Source organism: Nelumbo nucifera, chromosome 1, assembly GCF_055504915.1.
Source record: "Nelumbo nucifera cultivar China Antique chromosome 1, China Antique-T2T, whole genome shotgun sequence".
Classification (NCBI taxonomy): domain Eukaryota; kingdom Viridiplantae; phylum Streptophyta; class Magnoliopsida; order Proteales; family Nelumbonaceae; genus Nelumbo; species Nelumbo nucifera.
In genome coordinates this window covers 201,730,240-201,751,467 of record NC_142649.1, presented here as the reverse complement: position 1 = coordinate 201,751,467, position 21,228 = coordinate 201,730,240, and the positions used below count along the sequence as shown (strand labels likewise).

The following is a 21,228-nucleotide window of genomic DNA, read 5'->3' as shown; positions in this document are numbered from 1 at the left end:
TTATTTATTTTCAAAAAAATCAGGAATATGAATTATTGAGACTTGCTAGGTGTTGAAGGTAAACTTTTTGTTGTGTGTCTGTGGTTAAATGGAGTGCCTTGTTGCTCTATGAGGTTTTTAGGTATTTTGTTTTGATTTGTATTGATTTTTCTGCCTGTTTGGTTTTGTTTGCATACAGCCACTCGGTCACTCACTGTATCGGATCTTGTTTGCTCTTCTTGCTGCCCCATGAACTGTAATTATGTTATGAGATTTTAATAAATTACATTATCTTATCTAAAAAAGGCTCCCTTACCTTTCTTATACAGAACTCATAAAATGTCAAGTTGAGGTAACCAATATGAAAATTGAGAGAAACATTTGTATGTTGTTTTCTTTTGGAGTGTATAAACTCATCAGCACACAAGGCTTGAATTTTATGTTACTCATTTATTCCTTTTCCAGTCTACCCTTACCCAAACCCTAGATGTTTGGGACCGACATTGGGTATTGACCTTGTTTATTTATCCCTTCTTCAGTAGGTAGGTTTTCATTCCTGCTGCCTTTCATTTTATTGTATAGGAGTCTTAGGATATTTGAAGAGAGTGGGCCTTGGCTCAATGGTTAGGTTGCTCCATTGTAACTTGGGTGACCAGGGTTTAAATCTTGGAAACAGCCTCTCTGTATCTACAGGGGTAACGTTGCATACATCATTCCCTCCCCAGACTCCACTTTGGCAGGATCCTTATGCGTTGGGTTGGGCTGCCCTTTTTGGTCTTGGGATATTCAAAATGATGCTGTACTTTTTAAGTTCATGTTCTGCTTTGTTGACAAGGGCAATATCTGTTATTTCATTTTGAAGGGATGAGAGATCCATCATATGGATGGCCGAACCCTACATGTAGGTTGGGCGAAATTTCAAAAAAAATTCTCTTTCCCATCTGGGAATCACATTCCCTGTTTTAGAAAATCTGCATTTTCAAGGATCAATCTTGAACCTAAACCGAGCCAGATTTGAAACCAAAAGGTAGGAGAGGGATATACCTGATACGAAGTAGCAGTAACTCCCAACGAAAGTGTTCACACCCAAGGAAAACTCCAAAGACTGCTCCCACTGAAGATGACACAGTGTAGGGTGGAGCAGAATCAGCAAGTGGTTCTTCACAAGAACCGAATCCTTCAGCAAGAATTCGATGGAGGGTATGTGAGCACGACTTCAGATCAGTTTTTGGTATCAAGAACCCTTCTTGATCGCTCCTACAGTGGAGAACGAACTGGCAATGGCGGCTACAGGAGGAGGGCACAAGAGCAGAAGATGGCGCAGTCTTACTGTTGCTGTCTTCTCTCTTTCTGTGATCTGAGATTTGGTTGAGTGACTGGAGGTTCGCCCTCCTCCTTTTATAGCCTTAAAGAGAGCTCCTAATCTCATTAGGAGTTTCCTAATCCAAATCCTTATTTGGATCTGGACTCTCTTTAAGAGATAAGGATAAACCCTTATCTTATATGCAGATTAGATCAGCCCTCCTAATCTTATTAGGAGCTTCCTGATCCAAATCTCTATTTGGATCTGGACTCTCTGAGTGGATAGGGATAACTCCTTATCCTATCTGCTGATCTAAATCCCAGAACTGCCCCTCTTTAATTAATCAAATTAAACCAGTTCGAATTGGGCTTTACGCCCATTAAATCTATGTGCTCATTCGGCCTCCAAACTGCTGCCCAGTTGGGCTTCCTTGTATGGCGTGGGACCCAAACATTGATCTACACATCAACCACATGGGTTCAGCCTAGCCTCTGTTACAAGGCTTGGCCGAATTCACTATAATGGATAGTGACCCCTGAGCCCATCACCATGGGATCTCAATGGGCCCAATACTTACACTAAGTGGTTTCTGGGCCAAGCCACCTTATAAAAACCCAGAGACTGTGGGCAGATGCAAGATTAGCCCATCAGGTATTACCCTCAATGGTCTTACACTTAACCTCTCAGCCCATAATGATCAAACACTGCCCGACAAGAGAGGACCTCTCCCTCGGCTGCAAGGAGCAGTGCTGCACTCTCTACTCACATGGATCCTGGGAATTAAAACCTTTTGCAAACATTTTGAAACCATAATATATTTATGTATATCTATATGTAAATATATTTTGCAAAACAAATTTCAACGATTGAAATCAACTACCGACAGTTTAGGTTTCCATCAAAGAGAGTGCATCCCCGATCATTCACTTTGTTTGACAAAGCGGCTGATCCTGTCACTATGTTCATCCACTCAGATGAATTCTCGGATTGTCCCAACATACCCAGGTTTTGACCCCTTCTAAGGATCTCACTGATTGGCATATCAAAGACAGCCCAATCCGACACCTAGTGCACTATCATAATCGAGTCTAGGGGTCAGGTGTAACATTCCAGTTTTGCCCACTAATCACCAAGGTCCAGGGCAATACTGGAATTCTGGTCCGGTTCAGGGTTTCAAGTAAACCTACAATGCATGTACCTTGGGTCTCACCCTGGCAGCTGAGACGGGCTACCCCAACCAACTTGGTGGCATATCAGTGTCTTCCTTGGCAGAATAAATCTCCCCAGATCTATCCAATGGCTGTGAACATTCTAAACTAACACGAGTCTCATATGTGTCCAGTTTAAGGGTATTACACAGAAGCACACCATAATAACATGAATCAAATATGTACTTTATTCATTTACAATAAATGTCATAATGTACATCATTCTGATTTGAGCTAAGGGCATACACTGTCTAACACATTCAACTTTGTCCTGACTCAAAATTTCATTTAACTTTGTCCCGACTCAGACAAAAATTTGCAGAGATAAGTTTTTATACTGATATAACTAGTCAAATTCTGAGATAAAAAATATCAATAAAATACCTTGAGGAATTTGAAGAAAAAATGTGAATTTTAGAACCAAAGGCAAAATAATATAAGTAGATGATGTTGGAAAAATGTGAATTGTGATGCTGGTAGTTGTTTTTTAATCTATCATTTTATTCTAAATATATGATGCACGAACATTAGATGATATCATGAATTATTGTAGTCCAATTTTAAAGCAAGTTTTCACTTGACAGCAAGTATTAAAGGACCCTGCCTATGGGGAAAGATACCACTGGAGTCGCTCTATTCGTCATGGTTGAAGTGTATGAACTTGAATATGGGGCAAAGAGCTGAGATGCTGTCAGCTGTTGATATGCATTCCGGATTTGTGGAGGTAACCCATCAATTAAATTTTACTATTATCTGTGTCCTTTCCATGTTGTTTCAATATGTTCGCATGGGTATTATAGCAAACTTAAATCTCATTCAAAAAAAATGAGAAGAGAATAATCCTACATGGATTAAGCGAAGGCTAAACAAACACCCATGAAGGAATAAGAGTGGCAGCAGATAAGCCACGCCCTGCTGATCTCCACTCCTATACACAATATGTGAAGCACTATATAAAACATTAGAACCCATTAACCAACCTTGCATCTGTATCCGAATAGAGAAACATTTGTGGATCCTTAATCAAAACATAATTCATGAGACATCATCCAAACTTTGGCTCCTTTACAATCACTGCTGTACCTAAATCCTTTCAGATTATATCTTGTTCTTCCCCTTCTTTTGTCTCAGATTGCTTGTGTTCTCTTTGCCTGCTTTCCTCTCCCTATGAGGAGCCACCTTTTTCTTGCACTTCTTTCTCCCTCCTCCCATATGTCTAGTCTCCTTCACACCCCATCTGAGCATCTCAGTCCACTCCTCATCATCTGCTAAAATTTTCTCTGCACTTGATCGCTTGACATCTACATGCTCGCTATAACTTTGCCTCTCTTCTCCAGTTTGCAGGGAAAAACAGTTATCAAACTTATCCTCACTGAAGTAGAAAATACCCAACCTTTTTTTCTTGTAGATGTTAATAAATTACAAGACTGTTGAGTATTGGAGGAGTTGACTGTCAATTGAAATTGAAATAAGTATTATTTTTACTTGATTTGGTTGTATAGGCTGATCTTTTCCTATTGCTATGGGTAGCTTACTTTATCTATTTTGGTATTGTTCTCCTTTTGCAGCCAAGTTGTTTGGATGAGGGCAGTTGTATATCTTTCAAAGTTCCTCAAAATTCTGGAACCATGGTGTGTTTATGCCTTTGGTGTTCTTGTTTTGGTAGTACTTATGAATTTTGTTCATTCTTCCCTTCAACTGCCACTATTCCATATTATTTTGAGAATAAAGTAATCTAATGATTATTATGTTTTCTTGGGATGGTTATTCTCAAAAGAGTTCATTGCGGCAAGTGCAAGTCAATATTTCTGCACAAGAAGTTGGGGCAAAAGAAAGATCTCCGTATAGTTCATACATGTGCAGTGATGTTCCTGGTTCATCACTCTCTCACCTTATACGGTATCTAACCTTTTATTTCTAGGTTTTCTATCATCATCATCATCACCGTCATCCTATGTATAATTAGTATAATTTATTGTTACTGGTTTTTGGTGTTCTTTCCTTGTTGCAATGCCTTTGTCCTATTTTCTATCTTTCTGTTGTATGGTTTTACTTGGTTTGAAATTTGGGTAGGTTATTTGTTGCATGCAATATTACAACTTTGGACTCATAGTTGACAATTTCAATATTAATTTCTCTAAATATTTATTAGTTTATGGTTCAATTGATGCTCAATTTAATTTTGAAACAAAGCCAACATTGATTACATCCTTGATATCAAAGCCAAGGCAACATAACAATTGGTATGATATCTCATGGCCATTATTTATGCATCTATAAATATCTGTCAAGAATGTTGATATTGTAGTTGACAATACTTGGGTTCTTCCCGCAGTATTTGTTGTGTAAACATAATGCTATCCAACAAACCTCAACTTTTAGAAGTCATTGATGACTTGATCACTACTAAAGTATTCTTTGCCTGATTGGGCCTGAAAACTGAAGAGTGTTGCTGTTATAGTCTCATATCACTCCATTCACACCTAAAACACCTGGGTTGCCAAGGCGCACCCATCAAAATTAAATTTCAGTTTCCTCTTGTTGAATGGGCCGATCTGTGTTTAGTTTATTTTCTTTTAAATTAAGAAGTTGTTGGGCCTTGGGCCCATTAGTTTTTATTTTTAAAAGAGTTGTAACTATTTAGTTTGAGTTGCCGCCCTACTAAGGGCATCTTTGTAATATCTCATATTTAAGTTAAATATAAATAGAATGAGGGGCTGGCGGCTAGGGTTATGATACACAATCCTAGTTGACCTTCTTCTCCTTTTCTTCCTCTTTCTCTTCCTATTGCTGAAATCTACAACTTTCCCCTCTTCCTTTCACAAGAAGCTTGACCGAATCAGCAGATAGTGGTTTCTACTTGGTTCTTCCCACAGTATTTGTTGTGTAAACATAATGCTATCCGACGAACCTCAACTTTTAGAAGTCATTGATGACTTGATCACTGCTAAAGTATTCTTTGCCTGATTGGGCCTGAAAACTGAAGAGTGTTGCTGTTATAGTCTCATATCACTCCATCCACATCTAAAACACCTGGGTTGCCAAGGCACACCCATCAAAATTAAATTTCAGTTTCCTCTCAGCCGATGCTTTCCATTCTTTATTTCTTCTTTGTGTTCTGGATGAGACAGTTGTACCGTAAGACTCGTGAATCAAATGGCAATCCTGTTTTTAAAATCCTAGTTTTTTGTATTTCCCAAAACCAATCTGACCTGCTATTAACCTGGGCAAACTGATGAAAACCAGCTACGTTTTAGTGGTCCAGCCGGTTTTCAACAACTCACCTGGGTCACCACTTCATCATTCATTGTATTATGATAATGAGGGGAGTTGGAGTGATAACCTTCTATTTGCAAAGAATTGCATATTACCAAAATCACATGTTATAGTATATATAATATGTTGTATATTTATATATAATGATCTAATGGGTCACTGAATCAACCCAGTGGTTAAACTGTTTGACATGTGACCGGTGGCCTTTATCAGTGGTCCATTTAAATCTTCTTTCCCTCTTCTTGTATGTTTTAGCGCTTTATTTAGTGGATATAAATTTTATGTTACTGATCAGAGGTTGTGGAGGTAGCAGGTTCAATAATTTTTTGTAAACATTGTTGGTTGTTATTATCTCAGTGATTCTTCACATATTCATTATGGATGCATTGTATTAATCTGGTAACAAATAAAGAGAAAAGAAAATACAAGAAAGGTGACCAGAAGTCACCCGAGAGAAGAGAAAACTACCACCACCACCACAAGCCTCTATGCCACTCTCACCAATCACTCCCAAGGTTATAAAAATAAAAACTACAACCAAACTTGTATCCAAGATAGAGACATCGACATCAATTTCTACCCTCCCTGCTCTAGAGACATCCTATCTGACACACCAAGACTTAACCTCAAAATGAACAATAAAATTTGGCACCAAACCAACATGGTAAAACTGAAACTGAACTTTTTTCTTCACAAATTTTGGTTAATCTTCTTGCATTTCTTTATTCTTGAACATTGCTGGTTTGCTCTTCTTGCATGTCTTTTTTGCTTTTTTTGGACTTCTTATTTAGTCCTGTCCCAAATGGATCCTCTTTCAATCTAGCAAAAACTTTGAAGACTTGGACAGTACTTAGAAGTCTGTACCTCCGTCGAGTTGGCGTTGATCCTCGCTAACTCAAGAACCACAATCTTCTTGAAAGTCTGTTTTTACCCACCATTCCATTCTTTTTTCATACTCTCCCCCTATTGTAGATAGACCCTTTTTTGGGATAGGAAATGGTAACTTCAATGATCAATTAAAGAGTACAACTATCACCACCCAAACCAAAATATGGTGAGCCTTTAAAACAGAATTACAAACAAGCCCAAAACAAAACCTCCTCATTGTCTCCTTGCTTTGCTAAGGTGTTAGCCATTCCATTTGCTGATCTTCTAGTCCATCCAACTTGCACCCCAAGCTCCCTTGCTAAACACATAATCTCTTTAATGTTTTGTTTGAAGGGCCAAGTTCCCAAGCTTCTTGTTTGCAACCAACCTATTACCAGCATGGAATCTCCTTGCACATCTAGCTATTTCAATCCCCATTGTTTTAGGCTTTTAGCCAATTTGAGACCTTGGAGTAGAGCCAACACTCCAGCCCATAAGGAATCTCCTACCCCAATTGGGCCAGAGTAAAAGCCTAACACTCTTCCTTCATTCCTAAAGACACCCCTAATTCTAGGACTTGGGTTACCCATAGAGCTTCCATCAATATTAAATTTTGCCCTATAAGATAGAGGTGGGGACCAACGTTCTTGAACTATGGAAGAATAGGAAGAGGAAGCCACTATAGCACTTGATCCCCTAAAGATGTCATATGAAGAAAAAGTCCTTGAAAAGATCCAAAGTTTTCAACCAATGTATGATCTTGATGGTTATACCTTTAGTGAGTTCTTTAGTTCTTTCTTGCCTTTGGAAGATCCTGTTGTTTCTTTCTTCCCAAATCGACCATAGAATAACTGCTCTAATTATTTGCCACATCACCCTACCCCTCTTCTTTGGTTGTTGGAAGAAACTAGAGTTGAAAAGATTCACTACACTCCTAGTAGAAGGCCCTAACCTTTGGTGGCATAGGAGTACACCACACTTCTTTAAAAGGAAAAGAGACATGCATATTAGTAGATTGAATTAATTGGAAAATGAAGAGCAAGAGAAGAAACCTGAGGGGGCTCTGACCAAATTTTGCTATCTGGGCAAGACAGATTTAAAAACACTGAATTCACAAGAGAAAATAAATCATCTACAAAACTCACCTCTGATCTCTGAATCCCTTAAACCCCTCCCTAAGCCTAGATCCCAAGAACACTTAGACACACAAAGGGACGAAATGGCCTTGAATTTATTTAAAGATGGGGAATACATACTCGGGAATCTATCCTTAAGAGGAGTTTCTACAATCCAGGTGTCCTCTCAAAAAGTACTTTGTCACCCAAGCAGGCATCATATCTTAGAAAAGGCTGACAGATAGGAAGGACTCCAAAAATGGCTTTCTAGAGTGAGGAAAGAGAGGCCCTAGGGTCAAGACCAGTATCCCATTCACTAGTTGCTATTCCATGAATGCTCGCTACCACCTTGTGCCACAGTTTGCTAACTTTTGCCTATGTTTCTATCACCTTTTCCATGTTTATTGAGTTCGATAAGTTGTGAGTTTCATCAATGCAAATCTCATCCTCACTAGCTTTGCTTGGATCTCCATCTCCACCAGCCGGTTCAGCATCGTCCCTTTCATCATTGCTACTTTCAAAGGTCTAGTATGATACTTCCTTTTCTTGAAGTCAGGCCAACCCAAGTTGCACCCCTAGTTGTAGACTATGGAGCATTCAACAATCAAATGTTCTTGCTTTCTTCTTTCTCTGTTTTCTTCTTAACAAAGAGGGTATGATCTGATTGAGTCTGAGTGTAGCCAAATTGAACAAGAGCAGCCCTAAACTTGTCAAACCAAGCACATGGAGATTGTTTTAGGCCATAAAGTGATGTCTTCAATCTACGCACCTTACCCTGCATTTCCTTGCCATATATACTAGGAGGAAGGGACATATATACCTCTTCAGTGAGAGCACCATTCAAGAATGCATTCATTCTTAACATCAAATTGATACAAAGGTGAATCATGGCTCACTACTAAGGATAAAAAACTCTCACTGAAGTCATCTTAGCAACTAGAGAAAAGGTCTTAGTGTAATTTATCCCATATACTTGGGTATATCCCTTGTAGAGGTGTAAACGGATCGAATTTGAAGCGAATCAGGATATATCTGAATTCGAATTCGATTGCATAAATAAAGATTTGAATTCGATTCGGTATCCATCGAATATTTAAAATCAGTAATTGAATTTGAGTGAATAATCGAATATTCGACTGATTCGAATTCAACTGTTTAGGTTTGGCATAAAACATAAAATTTAAATTCTAATAAAAATAAAGAAATTGGGGATAAATGAAAGATGAGCACTTGAAGCAAAATCTCATTGTTCCAAACCCAAAAAACAAGCTACCTATTTCCGTTTGTGAATTAAAATACAAAAATATTACTTGGAATCAAAATATGGTAGCTACAATTTTGACAAATCTGAAACTAAATTCGGCAACCATTCCCATAGTAAAGATTAAGCATAAGAAGAAATAAAAAAATCTGGAAACACTAGAAAATTTATAGAAGAGTGTTGTGAATCTTATTTATTGGTTTTGTGTTAGTATGTTGTTTGGTTTTGTGTTACTATGCTGTTAGCTTGTTGTCAGCCTAGTCTATCTAGGTGCTGACAGCTAGCTTTCTTTTTTTCCTTGTTAGTTGTTTGTTATTAGGAACTGCAAGGGGCATTCTTGTAACTTCAGTTCTTATTACATTAAGTGAATATAAATAAGAAGCTGGGAACGACCAGTCCAGAGTTTTTGAGTCTCAATCGACTCTCTCTTCTCTTCTCCTCTACGTTCTCTTCTCCTCTTTCTCCTCTTCTCTCTCTCTCTCTCTCTCTCGTCTCTCTTAGGAAGGAACACATGGTATCAGAGCAATAATTCTGGGCTCGAAAATTGTTTTCTCTCATCTGAATCCCAATCGTTTTTTTTTTTCTCTTGATCTCTTGGACGTGGAAGACCATGAATTCTATCGGACTGCTCAGAGTTCCTGCGGCTGCTGTTCATTGGGTTTCTCCTTGTTCGTAACACCAAGGAAACCCTAACAGTGAAAAATATTTTTCTGGGTTTGCACCTTCTTACAGGTGCTGGACAGGGGTATGTGTCCCCTTTTTTCTCTATAGTCTATGCTGTGAAGGGCTGAGAAGGCCTTGGTTTTGAGGTTTACACCTTCGTACAGGTGCTGGACAGGGGTATGGTTTTTTTTACTCATGTGCTGTGGTCGAACTGTTAGTAGTTTCTGTTTTTAATGACTGCTTGTGGCCGAACTCTTGTTGTTAGTGGACTGTCTTCAGTAGCCTGTTAGTAGACTAGTTGCTCGACTAATTTCTGGGCTATTATAAGGGCCGAACTATTGCTGAACTGATTTCAGCAGTATCTTTCTCCTTCCGGAAGTGAAAATTCTTGGGAGTATAGCATTCTGTTTGTGTGGAATCTGCTCTGGTATATTTGTGACCCTTTTTTCTCAATGGCAAACTATGATTCAGCATCATCTGGAGTTACACCAAATCGTAGTACAGCTGGTATGGGGGGCGAAAACATGATGTTTTCCATGCCAATTACCCCTTTAAATGGCCTGAACTACCTGGAGTGGGCTAAAAGTGTGAAACTTTATGTAACAACAAGGGGAAAGATGGTTACATAAATGGCAGAGTGAAAGAACTGAAGTGTGAGATAACTAAACATGATAGGTGGGACCAAGAAAACAGTATGGTGATGTCTTGGCTCCTCGCAGCCATGGAACCTGATGTGAAGAACTTTATGTGGGCAGACACTACGAGTGAGATTTGGGAACAGACCAAAACCACCTATTTTGAGCAAGGGCATTATGGTAAGATTTACTAGTTGCAAGCTGAATCCTCAACCTGTAAATAGGGAAATCGTAGTTTGTCTGCCTATTATTCAGCCCTTACTTCCGTATGGAAAGAATTGGATCATTATCAGGCTATAGAGTGGAAACATGATGATGATGCTAAGGCCTACAGGAAGCTAGTTTCTCAGCAGTGTGTGTTTGCCTTCTTGTTGGGACTGAACCCTGCCTATGAACCCTTGAGAGTTCAGATCTTAGGAAGCAAAGAGTTGTCGTCGGTTCAAGAGGTATATGCCCTTGTTCAATCTGAAGAAAGTAGGCGGAGTGTGATGGTTACAACTAAGGGGGAGCAATAGGTAGCATTGGCTGCAATTGGTAATAACAATATGGGGAAGAAAAGTGACTCCAAGAAGGATGATGATAAAGATAAATTGTTTTGTACCCATTGTCGGCGCTCGCGACATACACATGACACATGTTGGGAAATTCACAGGAAGCCCAAGTGCGCAGTGAAGAACCAAGAACAGGGTAAAGTGCAACCCAAGATCTTCAGGTTGATGGTACTACTCGGGACCACTTTACTAGTTTTGATCCCAAGGAAGATATCATGAATTTCTCCAGAGATCACTTGGAGTCATATGTTAGGGCTTTGCGACATGGATAGTTCAGTTACTGGTACTCCTACTTCATTTGCATCTACATTAGGTAATGCGGCTTCTGCATTCCGTGTCACTACTACCACTGATTCCCCTTGGATCATTGCCTCAGGGGCCTTTAACCACATGACCGGTAAGCCAAATTTGTTTTAGACTTATAGCTTTTTGTCAAGAAGGGATAAAGTGAGGCTTGCAGATGGATCATTCTCCTCCATTGCAGGCCAATGATCAATATCCCTTCCCCATGGCCTTAACCTAAATAGTGTGTTGCATGTTCCCCAACTTCCTATAAATTTGCTTTCAATCAGTAGCATCACAAACTCTTTAAACTATAGTGTAACCTTTTTTCCTGGTTCATGTGTTTTTCAGGATCTAACTTCTGGGAGGACGATTGGTAGAGGAAGCCTAATGGATGGGTCTCTATATTCTCGACAACAAAGTTGGTCTCTTGGTGTCGTCCTCAGTGTCATGTAGTCAGTCAAATAAGAGTCAATTTTTTTTTTGTGGCATAGTCGATTAGGTCATGTTTCCTTTGAAATAATGAAGTCTTTGTTTCCGTTTTTATTTAAGTCATGTTCAGTGTAAGATTTTCAGTGTCAAACATGTCAGTTGAGCAAACAATGTAGAACAACTTTTCATTTAAGTAATAAAAGATCTAGTTTTCCTTTTCATATTGTGTATTCTGATGTATGGGGGCATACCACTATAACCTCTGAGGGCGGGTATAAGTACTTTATCACTTTGATTGATGATTTCTCCCGATAGACATGGGTATTCCCAATGCGTATCAGAGATGAAGTTCCAAAGATTGTGAAAGACTTCCCGAGGATGGTGTTTACACATGTCGAAATACAGATCTTCCAATAAGATAATGCCAAGGAATATTTCCATGGTGAGCTAAATGAGTTCTTTGCCTCCCATGGATCTATTCATAGGAGCTCGTGTGCAAGAACACCGCAACAAAATGGTGTTGCCGAGAGAAAAAACAAACACCTTCTTGAAGTAGCTCGAGGGATGATGTTACACATTAATGTTCCAAAGAGGTTGTGATGATTCGACCTGCCTTGGAATTCTGTCTGTCTGAGATCGGTTATGTAGAAAGCAGTAGAAAGGTGGAAGAAAGAGAGAAAGAGAGAAGGGAGAAAATCTGGTTCGAACTGGAAGTGTCAACATAACATCCTCCCAGTCGGCCAGACAGTACATATATTATTAAAAACAATTGAAAAGACATATGTGCCCTTATTTAAATGAGGAGCACTGATTCCAACACAACATTACATACCAGCAACATTATTCTAGGTAAAAAGACTGAAATACCCCTACGTTAACACTCCCCCTCAAGCTGGGAGTATATTGCATATGTAGTCCACTCTTCCCCGACTCAAGCCTTTTGTAAATAAGTCAGCCCACTGGTTTTCGGTATTAACATGTGTAGTGTCTAGCTCTCCATTCAGCACCTTCTCCCTCACAAAGTGGCAGTCAACTTCAATGTGCTTGGTTCTTTCATGAAATATAGGATTAGAGAAAATATGAACTGCAACCTGATTATCACAATAGAGCTTCATTGGAGTGTTGATGTTGTACCCTACTTCCTGTAGAAGGTTCCTTAGCCACACTATATTCTGCTTCTGCACTACTTCTTGCCATAGCCCTATATTCTGCTTCTGCTTCTGCACTACTTCTTGCCACAACCGTCTGCTTCCTACTTTTCCATGTCACCAGGTTACCTCACAGGAAAGTGCAATAGCCTGTAGTAGACCGTCGATTAGACATAGAACCGGCCCAGTCAGCATCAGAATACCCTTCTATTTCAAGTTTTCCGTCACCCTTGTATATCAGACCGCGACCCGGAGCCCCTTTTAAATATCTCACAATTCTCAGAACTGCATTCCAATGAGCAATCAGAGGTTTTTTGCATGAACTGGCTTACCACACTAACCGCAAATGAGATGTCTGGTCTAGTAATGGTTAGGTAGTTCAGTTTACCCACAAGTCGTCGGTATCTGCCAGGGTCTTCAAACACTTCACCCATATCACTGCTTAGCTTGGTATTTGTGTCCATGGGTGTTTCAGCTGGTTTGGCACCCAACAAGTCTGTTTCTTCCAGTAAATCAAGCACATATTTTCTCTGGTATAGGTTAATACCATACTTGGATCTTGCTACCTCTATCCCCAAGAAGTATTTCAGCTTACCAAGATCCTTTGTCTGAAACTGATCCTGCAGATAAGTCTTCAGCCTGTCAATACCCATGTTATCATTTCCAGTAATAACAATATCATCTACATACACCACCAACATTATTTTTCCTCCCGGAGAGTCATGACTAAATACAGAATGGTCAACTTTGCACTGTTTCATACCAAACTTCTTTACCACCTCACTGAACCTACCAAGCAATGCTCGAGGAGACTGTTTAAGCCCATATATAGCCTTCCTTAGTCTACACACCTTACCATCCTCCCCATGAGCAACAAACCCTGGAGGTTGCTCCATGTAGACCTCCTCGAGTAAGTCACCATGCAAAAAGGCATAATTGATATCAAGCTGATATAGCGGCCACTCATACATGGCTGCAAGACAGATCACAACACGAACTGACCCTATCTTAGCAACTGGTGAGAAGGTCTCTGTATAGTCAATACCATAAGTTTGAAGTACCCTTTTGCAACCAATCGCACTTTCAAGCATTCAACACTACCATTAGGCAGATACTTAACCGTATAAACCCATTTACTACCAACAACTTGCTTCCCAGGAGGAAGAACAGTGAGGTCCTAAGTATGATTATGATGAAGTGTAGAGAGTTCTTCTTCCATGGCTCGGCACCACCCTGGAGAGGCAAGGGCTTCCTGGACATCCTTAGGGACAACAACTGATGATAACAAGGTGACAAACTGGCGATGGGAAGCGGAAAGGTGAGCAAGTGAAACATAATTAGAAATAGGATGAAGGGTGCAAGTGCGTTTACCTTTCCGCAAAGCAATGGGAAGATAAAGTTCAGATGCTGAGTGCGGGTCTGGTGCAGGATCTGTCGACGGAGTTGTAGCCGGAGGAGTAGTAGTTGGTACGCGTGGGCGATGGGTATACACATGACGGATAGGTGAGCGTTCAACAGGTGGTGGCACCGGAGGCAAGGGTTTGGTCACGGTTGGAACAAGGGGAAGAGGGTCGGCAACGGGAAGTGGAAGAGGAGGAGGTGTTGAGGAGGAAGAAGCATCACCGGACCCCAAAAAGAACGGAGTAGACTCAAAGAAGGTGACATCAGCACACACAAAGGACCGTTGAGAACCAGGATGGTAACACCTATACCCTTTCTGGGTCTGAGAATAGCCAAGGAAGATGCACTTAAGGGAACGGGCATCAAACTTGTCATTCTCGGGACCCAGATTATGGACGAAGCAGACACACCCAAATATCCTCGGCGTAAGAGGAAACAGAGACAAAGAGGGAAACAAGACCGTGAACGGAGAATGACCATCAAGGATGAACGTGGGCATCCGATTAATCAGAAAGCAAGAGGTAAGCACTGCATCACTCCAAAAGGGTTTTGGAACATGCATGTGATGCATGAGGGATCTTGTTGGTTCATATTCAGACTTCAGTCCCACCAAAAATCTAGTCACATCAAGCTGTTCTCTTTGTTGCTGAATCTTGACATCAGAAGTGAGAGGGTGATAGACATTCAACTCATTACGTATGTTTCTCATGTTGGCATAGTACTCCTCAAGACTCTGATTGCCCTGTTGCAGGTGAAAGTATTCTTGATACAACTGATACACTCTGGTTGTATTGTCCTGACCCGAATACAATTTCTTCACATGGTCCCACACCTCTTTGGCAGTGTCAAGAAACATGAAGTTTACACTAATCCTGGGTTCCATACTATTCCACAACCATGTGATGATCTGAGCATCCTCTTGCTCCCAGTCTTCATACTCGTGAGAGTCAGTGGGGGGTTTCTCCTTTCTTATGTGTTTTACCTTCTTCTTTGCCTTTAGAAAGACTTCGACAGATTTAGCCCAAGGCACATAATTCTTTCCATTTAGTTTAATGGAGGTCATCTGAACATTCAGGTAGTCTGTAGGCACCATCACATTAGGTTTACAATCCCTGTTATCTCCCATTCTGTTATCACCGATTCTGCACACTTGCTGAATTCTATTACCACTGAATTCTGCACACTGCACACAACTAGATCACACCTGTCACACTGATTTCAGCACTTGTTGTTGCTGAAAAGTGTGTTCTTTACACCACAAACCCTAGTCGTACGACTACCTAAAATCTCACCACTCTATTATCATAACTCTTCCTTCGAAATACACAAAAACCAGCATAAACCCTAGCACACTACTGTCTGAAACCCTAGCACATGGTCTGAAACACACATCCTATTTAATCCATAACAGATATCATGCACTGAAATCTCTTACCTTATCACTGAAGTAACCCCACGAGCAGGAAATCAGTCCACACAAGACAGCCAATGCACCACACAGATCGGCCCTCTATTCTTCATCGATTAGGGGAGGGCGATCTTAGAAACCACAACAACCGACCACACACGACCTGACTGGAGGCATAGAAACCTCCAAGGGAAGAGGGCGATCACTCCTTTTCAGCCCTTTCCCTTATCTCCAGTCGAATGCAGAAAAAAAAAGGAGAAACCCTAGATAGGGTGCGCAGAGAATAGATGCAGACAGAAATCTAGGCAGATTCAAGTAGCTCTGATACCATGTGATGATTCGGCCTGCCTTGGAATTTTTTCTGTCTGAGATCGGTTATGTAGAAAGCAGTAGAAAGGTGGAAGAAAGAGAGAAAGAGAGAAGGGAGAAAATCTGGTTCGAACTGGAAGTGTCAACATAACATCCTCCGAGTCGGCCAAACAGTACTTATATTATTAAAAATAATTGAAAAGACATATGTGCCCTTATTTAAATGAGGATCACTGATTCCAACACAACATTACAGATCAGCAACATTAATCTAGGTAAAAAGACTGAAATACCCCTATGTTAACAGAGGTTTTGGATGGATGCTCTTCTTGCAGCTGCTTATGTCTTCAATCGCATGTTTTCTAGAGTGCTGAGCTACATGGCTCCTCATCAGTTGTTGTTTCCTCGGTCCCCTTTATTTTCCATTCCCATGAGTGTCTTTGGTTATTGTGCCTTTGTCCATGATTTGTCTCCATCTCGGGGTAAGTTAGACCCTCGGTCCATTCCATGTATCTTTCTAGGGTATCCCTCCTCTCAAAAGGGGTATGGTGCTTTGATCCCGTTAGTCATAAATTCTTTGTCTCTATGGATGTGTCCTTCTTTGAGTCTGAACTGTTCTTCCCTGCTTCTCCTCAGGGGGAGAGTTGTGTGGAAGAGGAGAAGCAGGTTGAGGTCCGCCAAGTCTCTCTTCCTTCTATTCCGGACCTGGCCCCCTTTTGTGTCTTCCAATGTACACGCCGTAGAGATTGGCAATGTGACAGAGATGTGGAGCTACCAACCACTAAGCATCTGACACCGTTAGACTCCCATGAGGTAAATCTAAACCCTGCTACACCTATTGACACCACTGCTCCTACTGTGGATGACCTTCACATTCCTATTGCTCAAAGAAAGGGAGTTAGGTCATGCACTACCAAACATCCCATCACCAAGTATGTCTCCTATGATCACATTTTCCCCTCATACCGAGCCTTCCTATTTGCAGTTGATTGCATCCCTGTACCCAAAAATGTTGTAGAAGCCTTAAAATACCCTGAATGGACAGATGCTATGAAGGAGGAGATTAATGCCCTCCATAAAAATCAAACTTGGGAATTGGTAGATCTTCCAAGGGGGAAAGACCTAGTGGGGTGTAAGTGGGTGTTTACAGTTAAACACAAGGCAGATGGAACAGTTGAAAGGTATAAGGCAAGATTGGTAGCCAAGGGGTACACTCAAGTGTACGGAGTTGACTACGATGAGACATTTGCTCCAGTAGCTAAGATGAACTCAATTCGAGTTCTTCTATCATTAGCTGCTAATCTTGACTGGGAATTGCATCAACTAGACATTAAGAATGCCTTTTTAAATGGTGACCTAGAGGAGGAGGTGTACATGGTTCAACCCCCGGGATTGTATGCCAAGGGAAGTGAAAAGAAGGTGTGTAAGCTAAGAAAGTCTCTCTATGGATTGAAACAATCTTTCGAGCTTGGTTCAGTAAGTTTCATATGGCAGTTCAACAAGTAGGGTTCAAGCAATGTTAGTCTGATCACACACTCTTTGTGAAGAGATGTCAGGAACAGGTTGCTGTTTTGATAGTGTATGTGGATGATATCATCATTACAGGAAATTGGAGTTCAGAAATACAACAATTGAAACAATTCCTTGCGTCTAAATTTGAAGTGAAAGATCTAGGCCCTCTAAAGTATTTTCTTGGAATTGAAGTTGCTCGCTCAAAAAGGGGTATCTTCATTTCTCAGAGGAAGTACACTCTTGATCTGCTACAAGACACAGGCAAGTTAGGTGCAAGGTCAACAGATACTCCTATGGATGTTGATCATAAATTGTGTAACTGTGATGGTGAACCTCTGAAAGATGTAAAACAGTTCCAAAGGTTAGTGGGGAAGTTGGTTTATTTGTCCATGACTCGTCTAGACATTGCCTATTCAGTTGGGGTCCTGAGCCAATTCATGCACTCTCCTAAGAAACTTCACTTGGAGGCAGTTGAGAGAGTTCTTAGATACTTAAAAAAGTATGCAGGAACATGTTTACTATTTAGTAAGCATAATCATCTAAAGGTGGAAGTCTTTATAGATGCTGATTGGGCAGGTGCGGTGGATGACAGAAAGTTCACAAGTGGGTATTGCACATTTGTGGGAGGAAACCTAGTGACTTGGAAAAGCAAGAAACAAAGTGTGGTAGCAAGGTCAAGTGCTGAAGCGGAGTATAGGGCTATGGCACTTTGGGTGGTTGAAGTTCTTTGGCTTAAAAATTTTCTAGGGGAGCTTGGAGTTGCTGTTCGCAATTCTATGTCTCTTTATTGTGACAACAAGGCAGCCATTAACATCGCCAACAATCCTGTCCTACACGAGAGGACTAAGAACATTGAAGTGGACAAACACTTCATAAGGGAAAAATTGGAAAGAAAGGAAATTTGCATCCCTTATGTCAACACCATGGAACAATTTGCTGATGTCCTCACAAAAGGACTTCCATACTCGCGGCACAATGAGTTGTGTGACAAGTTGGGCATTATAGACCTATACAACCCATCTTGAGGGGGAGTGTTGTGAATCTTATTTATTGGTTCTGTGTTAGTATGCTGTTAGTATGTTGTCAGCCTAGTCTATCTAGGTGCTGACAGCTAACTTTCATTTTTTCCTTGTTAGTTGTTTGTTATTAGGAACTGCCAGGGGCATTCTTGTAACTTCAGTTCTTATTACATTAAGTGAATATAAATAAGAAGCTGGGAATGACCAACCCAGAGTTTTTGAGTCTCATTTGACTCTCTCTTCTCTTCTCTACGTTGTCTTCTCCTCTTTGTTCTCTTCTCTCTCTCAGGAAGGAACACAAAGAGAAAGCAAAAAGAACAAGTCGGAATCTGACCTTAGTTGATCGATTGATCTACCATTGCTGCTAATGCTCCTCATCAGCCATGCCAAGTCGTCGACAACAATCGCATCTTAGACAAAAACGACCTCAATGTGGACATCGATCTTTGCTGAAAAGCTGCTAATAATACTGGACATTGTGAAGAATGTCGCAGGAGTAGAGGTTTCTCCAACTTGTTCGTTCACCATTTTGCCTGTGTAGATATTAGCACTAAACTTTGTGAAGGAATGTTGTAGTGGCAAGATTTCTCAACTCCGGTTTCCATTTTGGCTCTTCAAAGAATACACAGAAGAGAAGTACAGAAGAAGGCAATGATGAGGGTTAGGGACTTTCGGTCTTGGGTTTAGAGTTGGATTTTCAAATGAGAAAGGGGATTTCTTGGAGAGTTCGTTGATTTTTTGGGGTAAGGGATTTGCTGGAGGATGCGCTAGATTTTCGAATGGGAGAGAGGATTTGTTGGAATGTGTAGGGAAAAATGGTTTTACCTTTATACCCTTAAACTATTAAAGATACATAGATACAATGGGGTTATGCATGTAAATTTATATAATATATTAATATATGTAATTACAATCGGTTCGGATATATATCGGATCGAATCAAGTCAAATTTGAATTCGATTTGATTAAATAATCGATATGAAAATTAAATTTGAATTTGACTATTTATTTGATTCGAATATCTGAATTGAATTCGTTTAAGTTGAATCTTGAATTCGGGATTGAATTTCCTGATACCTTTTATAGGCCTAATCCCTTGGCAACAAGCCGAGCCTTATACCTCTCAATTGACCTATCTGCATAATACTTGATAGCATAGTTTTCAAGGCGCCCAGAGGAGGCTAAGCGACCAAGGGGCGCCCAGGTGCCTAGGCATCGCCTAGGCGATGAAATCAGAAAATAGTAGGCCTACGTGTTTCTATCCTTCATGAGCTAGTTACTTGGTTTTATACATCAACCTACAAACCTCTAAACTAAATTTTCTACTTATGATTCTTGTAGTTGTGCTTAAAGCATGCAACACTGAATATTAGAAATAGAAATTCGAACTTAAAAGAAGAATTGAAGAGGGTAGCCCCTGTGTTTGACCAAGAAAAGAAAAAGAACTGAGAAAACAGGGAGGCAGAGCCCTGTTTTAGACCAGAAAAAGAAAAAAGAACAAAGGGCTCGACTGCTGTTTTAGACCAAGAAAAACAAGGGAAACACTAAATAAAAGAAGAAAATGAAAGGAAGGGGGCAGAGCCCCTGTTTCAGATCACCAGTGAAGAGGAAAAAATGATGAAGAAGCTCAGAGAAATGAAGAAGAAAAGGGGGCGGAACCTCTGTTCCAGATTACCATTGAGGAGGACAAAAGTGCAGGTAAAAGGGTTCAAAGTTTGAAGGAAAATGAAGAAGAAACGAAGGGGGCGGAGCCCCTGTTTGATTCCAAAAAAAATCATGCAAAAACATATGTAAAAGACAAAAAAATTCAGGAAGAACCAACAAAAAGGATGAAAAAAAGGCTGAAAACAAAGAGGGTAGGAGGAATAATAGGTGGACTGAAAACTGAGAAGAAGATTATTCGTTTGATTACCTGGCATATTCGAAGTTGTTTAGACTTCTAGTTGGTTATGCAGCATTGCAGCAACAGTTGGAGTTGGATTGTGTGAAACATACCTGACCGGACAGCTCTCCCTCTTCTATTCTGCTCTGCCATGAAAATAAAACCCTAAAAAGACAACACTCTTCTAATAAAAAGAGTGATAATGTGTGATAGGTTCTATTGTAATAACAAAAACTAACCAATAAAAACTATTTGCAGCGAAAGAAAAGTAAAAAACAATATAAAAATATTAAAGGATCAATGTATTAATGTGTCTTGCATCTAGTCTAGGCTTGCGCCGTGGAGTTAAGTGCCCACCTAGTTGCCTAGGCGTGTGTGCCTAACTGACTGGGCGTGCGCCTTATACAAACTTTGCATGGCATCTGGGCAAGGCGAAGTTTGAAAACCACCTAGTCACCTAGGCACCCGCCTAGGTGTCGCCTTGACAACTATGCTTGATAGTGAAAACTCACTTGCACCCAATAGGTTCCTTCCCAATTGGCAAGTCAACAATATCCTAGGTATTGTTTTTATTAAGGGTTTCTATTTTAGTACTCAAAGTATCCCTCTAGTCTGATGTGGCTAAGGCTTCTGAAACTGACTTTGGGATGGATTGAGAGGAAATGGAGGCTAGAAAGGCAAGTAGGATGGGGACAACAAGCTGTAGGAAAGGTGTTTGGAAATACAATGAGTTGTACATTTCCTCTTACCTTTTCTCAAAGCAATGGATAGGTCAAGGTCTGGAAATGAGGGTGTTGGTGGAGGAGGTGATGGACATGTCCTCTCTTCAGTAACTGGGAGCGCCTAAGACTCAAGTGGAGGTGTGGGATAAATCTGTGTTTGCCTTAGCCTTTGCCGCTGGTACCACCTCTAGAGAATAGGATTAGTGGAAACAATTGGAGTACTAGCAGGAGGAAGGGGAGGAGAAGGATTGGAAG

General features: G+C 40.5%; 1 protein-coding gene across 10 annotated transcripts in view; it reads left to right on the top strand.

Annotated features, from left to right (window-relative positions):
- EMF2 (VEFS-Box of polycomb protein) overlaps nt 1-21,228 on the top strand; it is a 92,827-nt gene that overhangs the window by 41,123 nt on the left and 30,476 nt on the right. For all 10 annotated transcript variants that reach the window (XM_010277146.3, XM_010277143.3, XM_088895867.1 and 7 more), the window contains 3 exons: nt 3,075-3,214; nt 4,059-4,121; nt 4,268-4,389. In XM_010277146.3, coding sequence (XP_010275448.1) covers nt 3,075-3,214; nt 4,059-4,121; nt 4,268-4,389 — 325 coding nt within the window. The remainder of the gene's footprint in view (nt 1-3,074; nt 3,215-4,058; nt 4,122-4,267; nt 4,390-21,228) is intronic.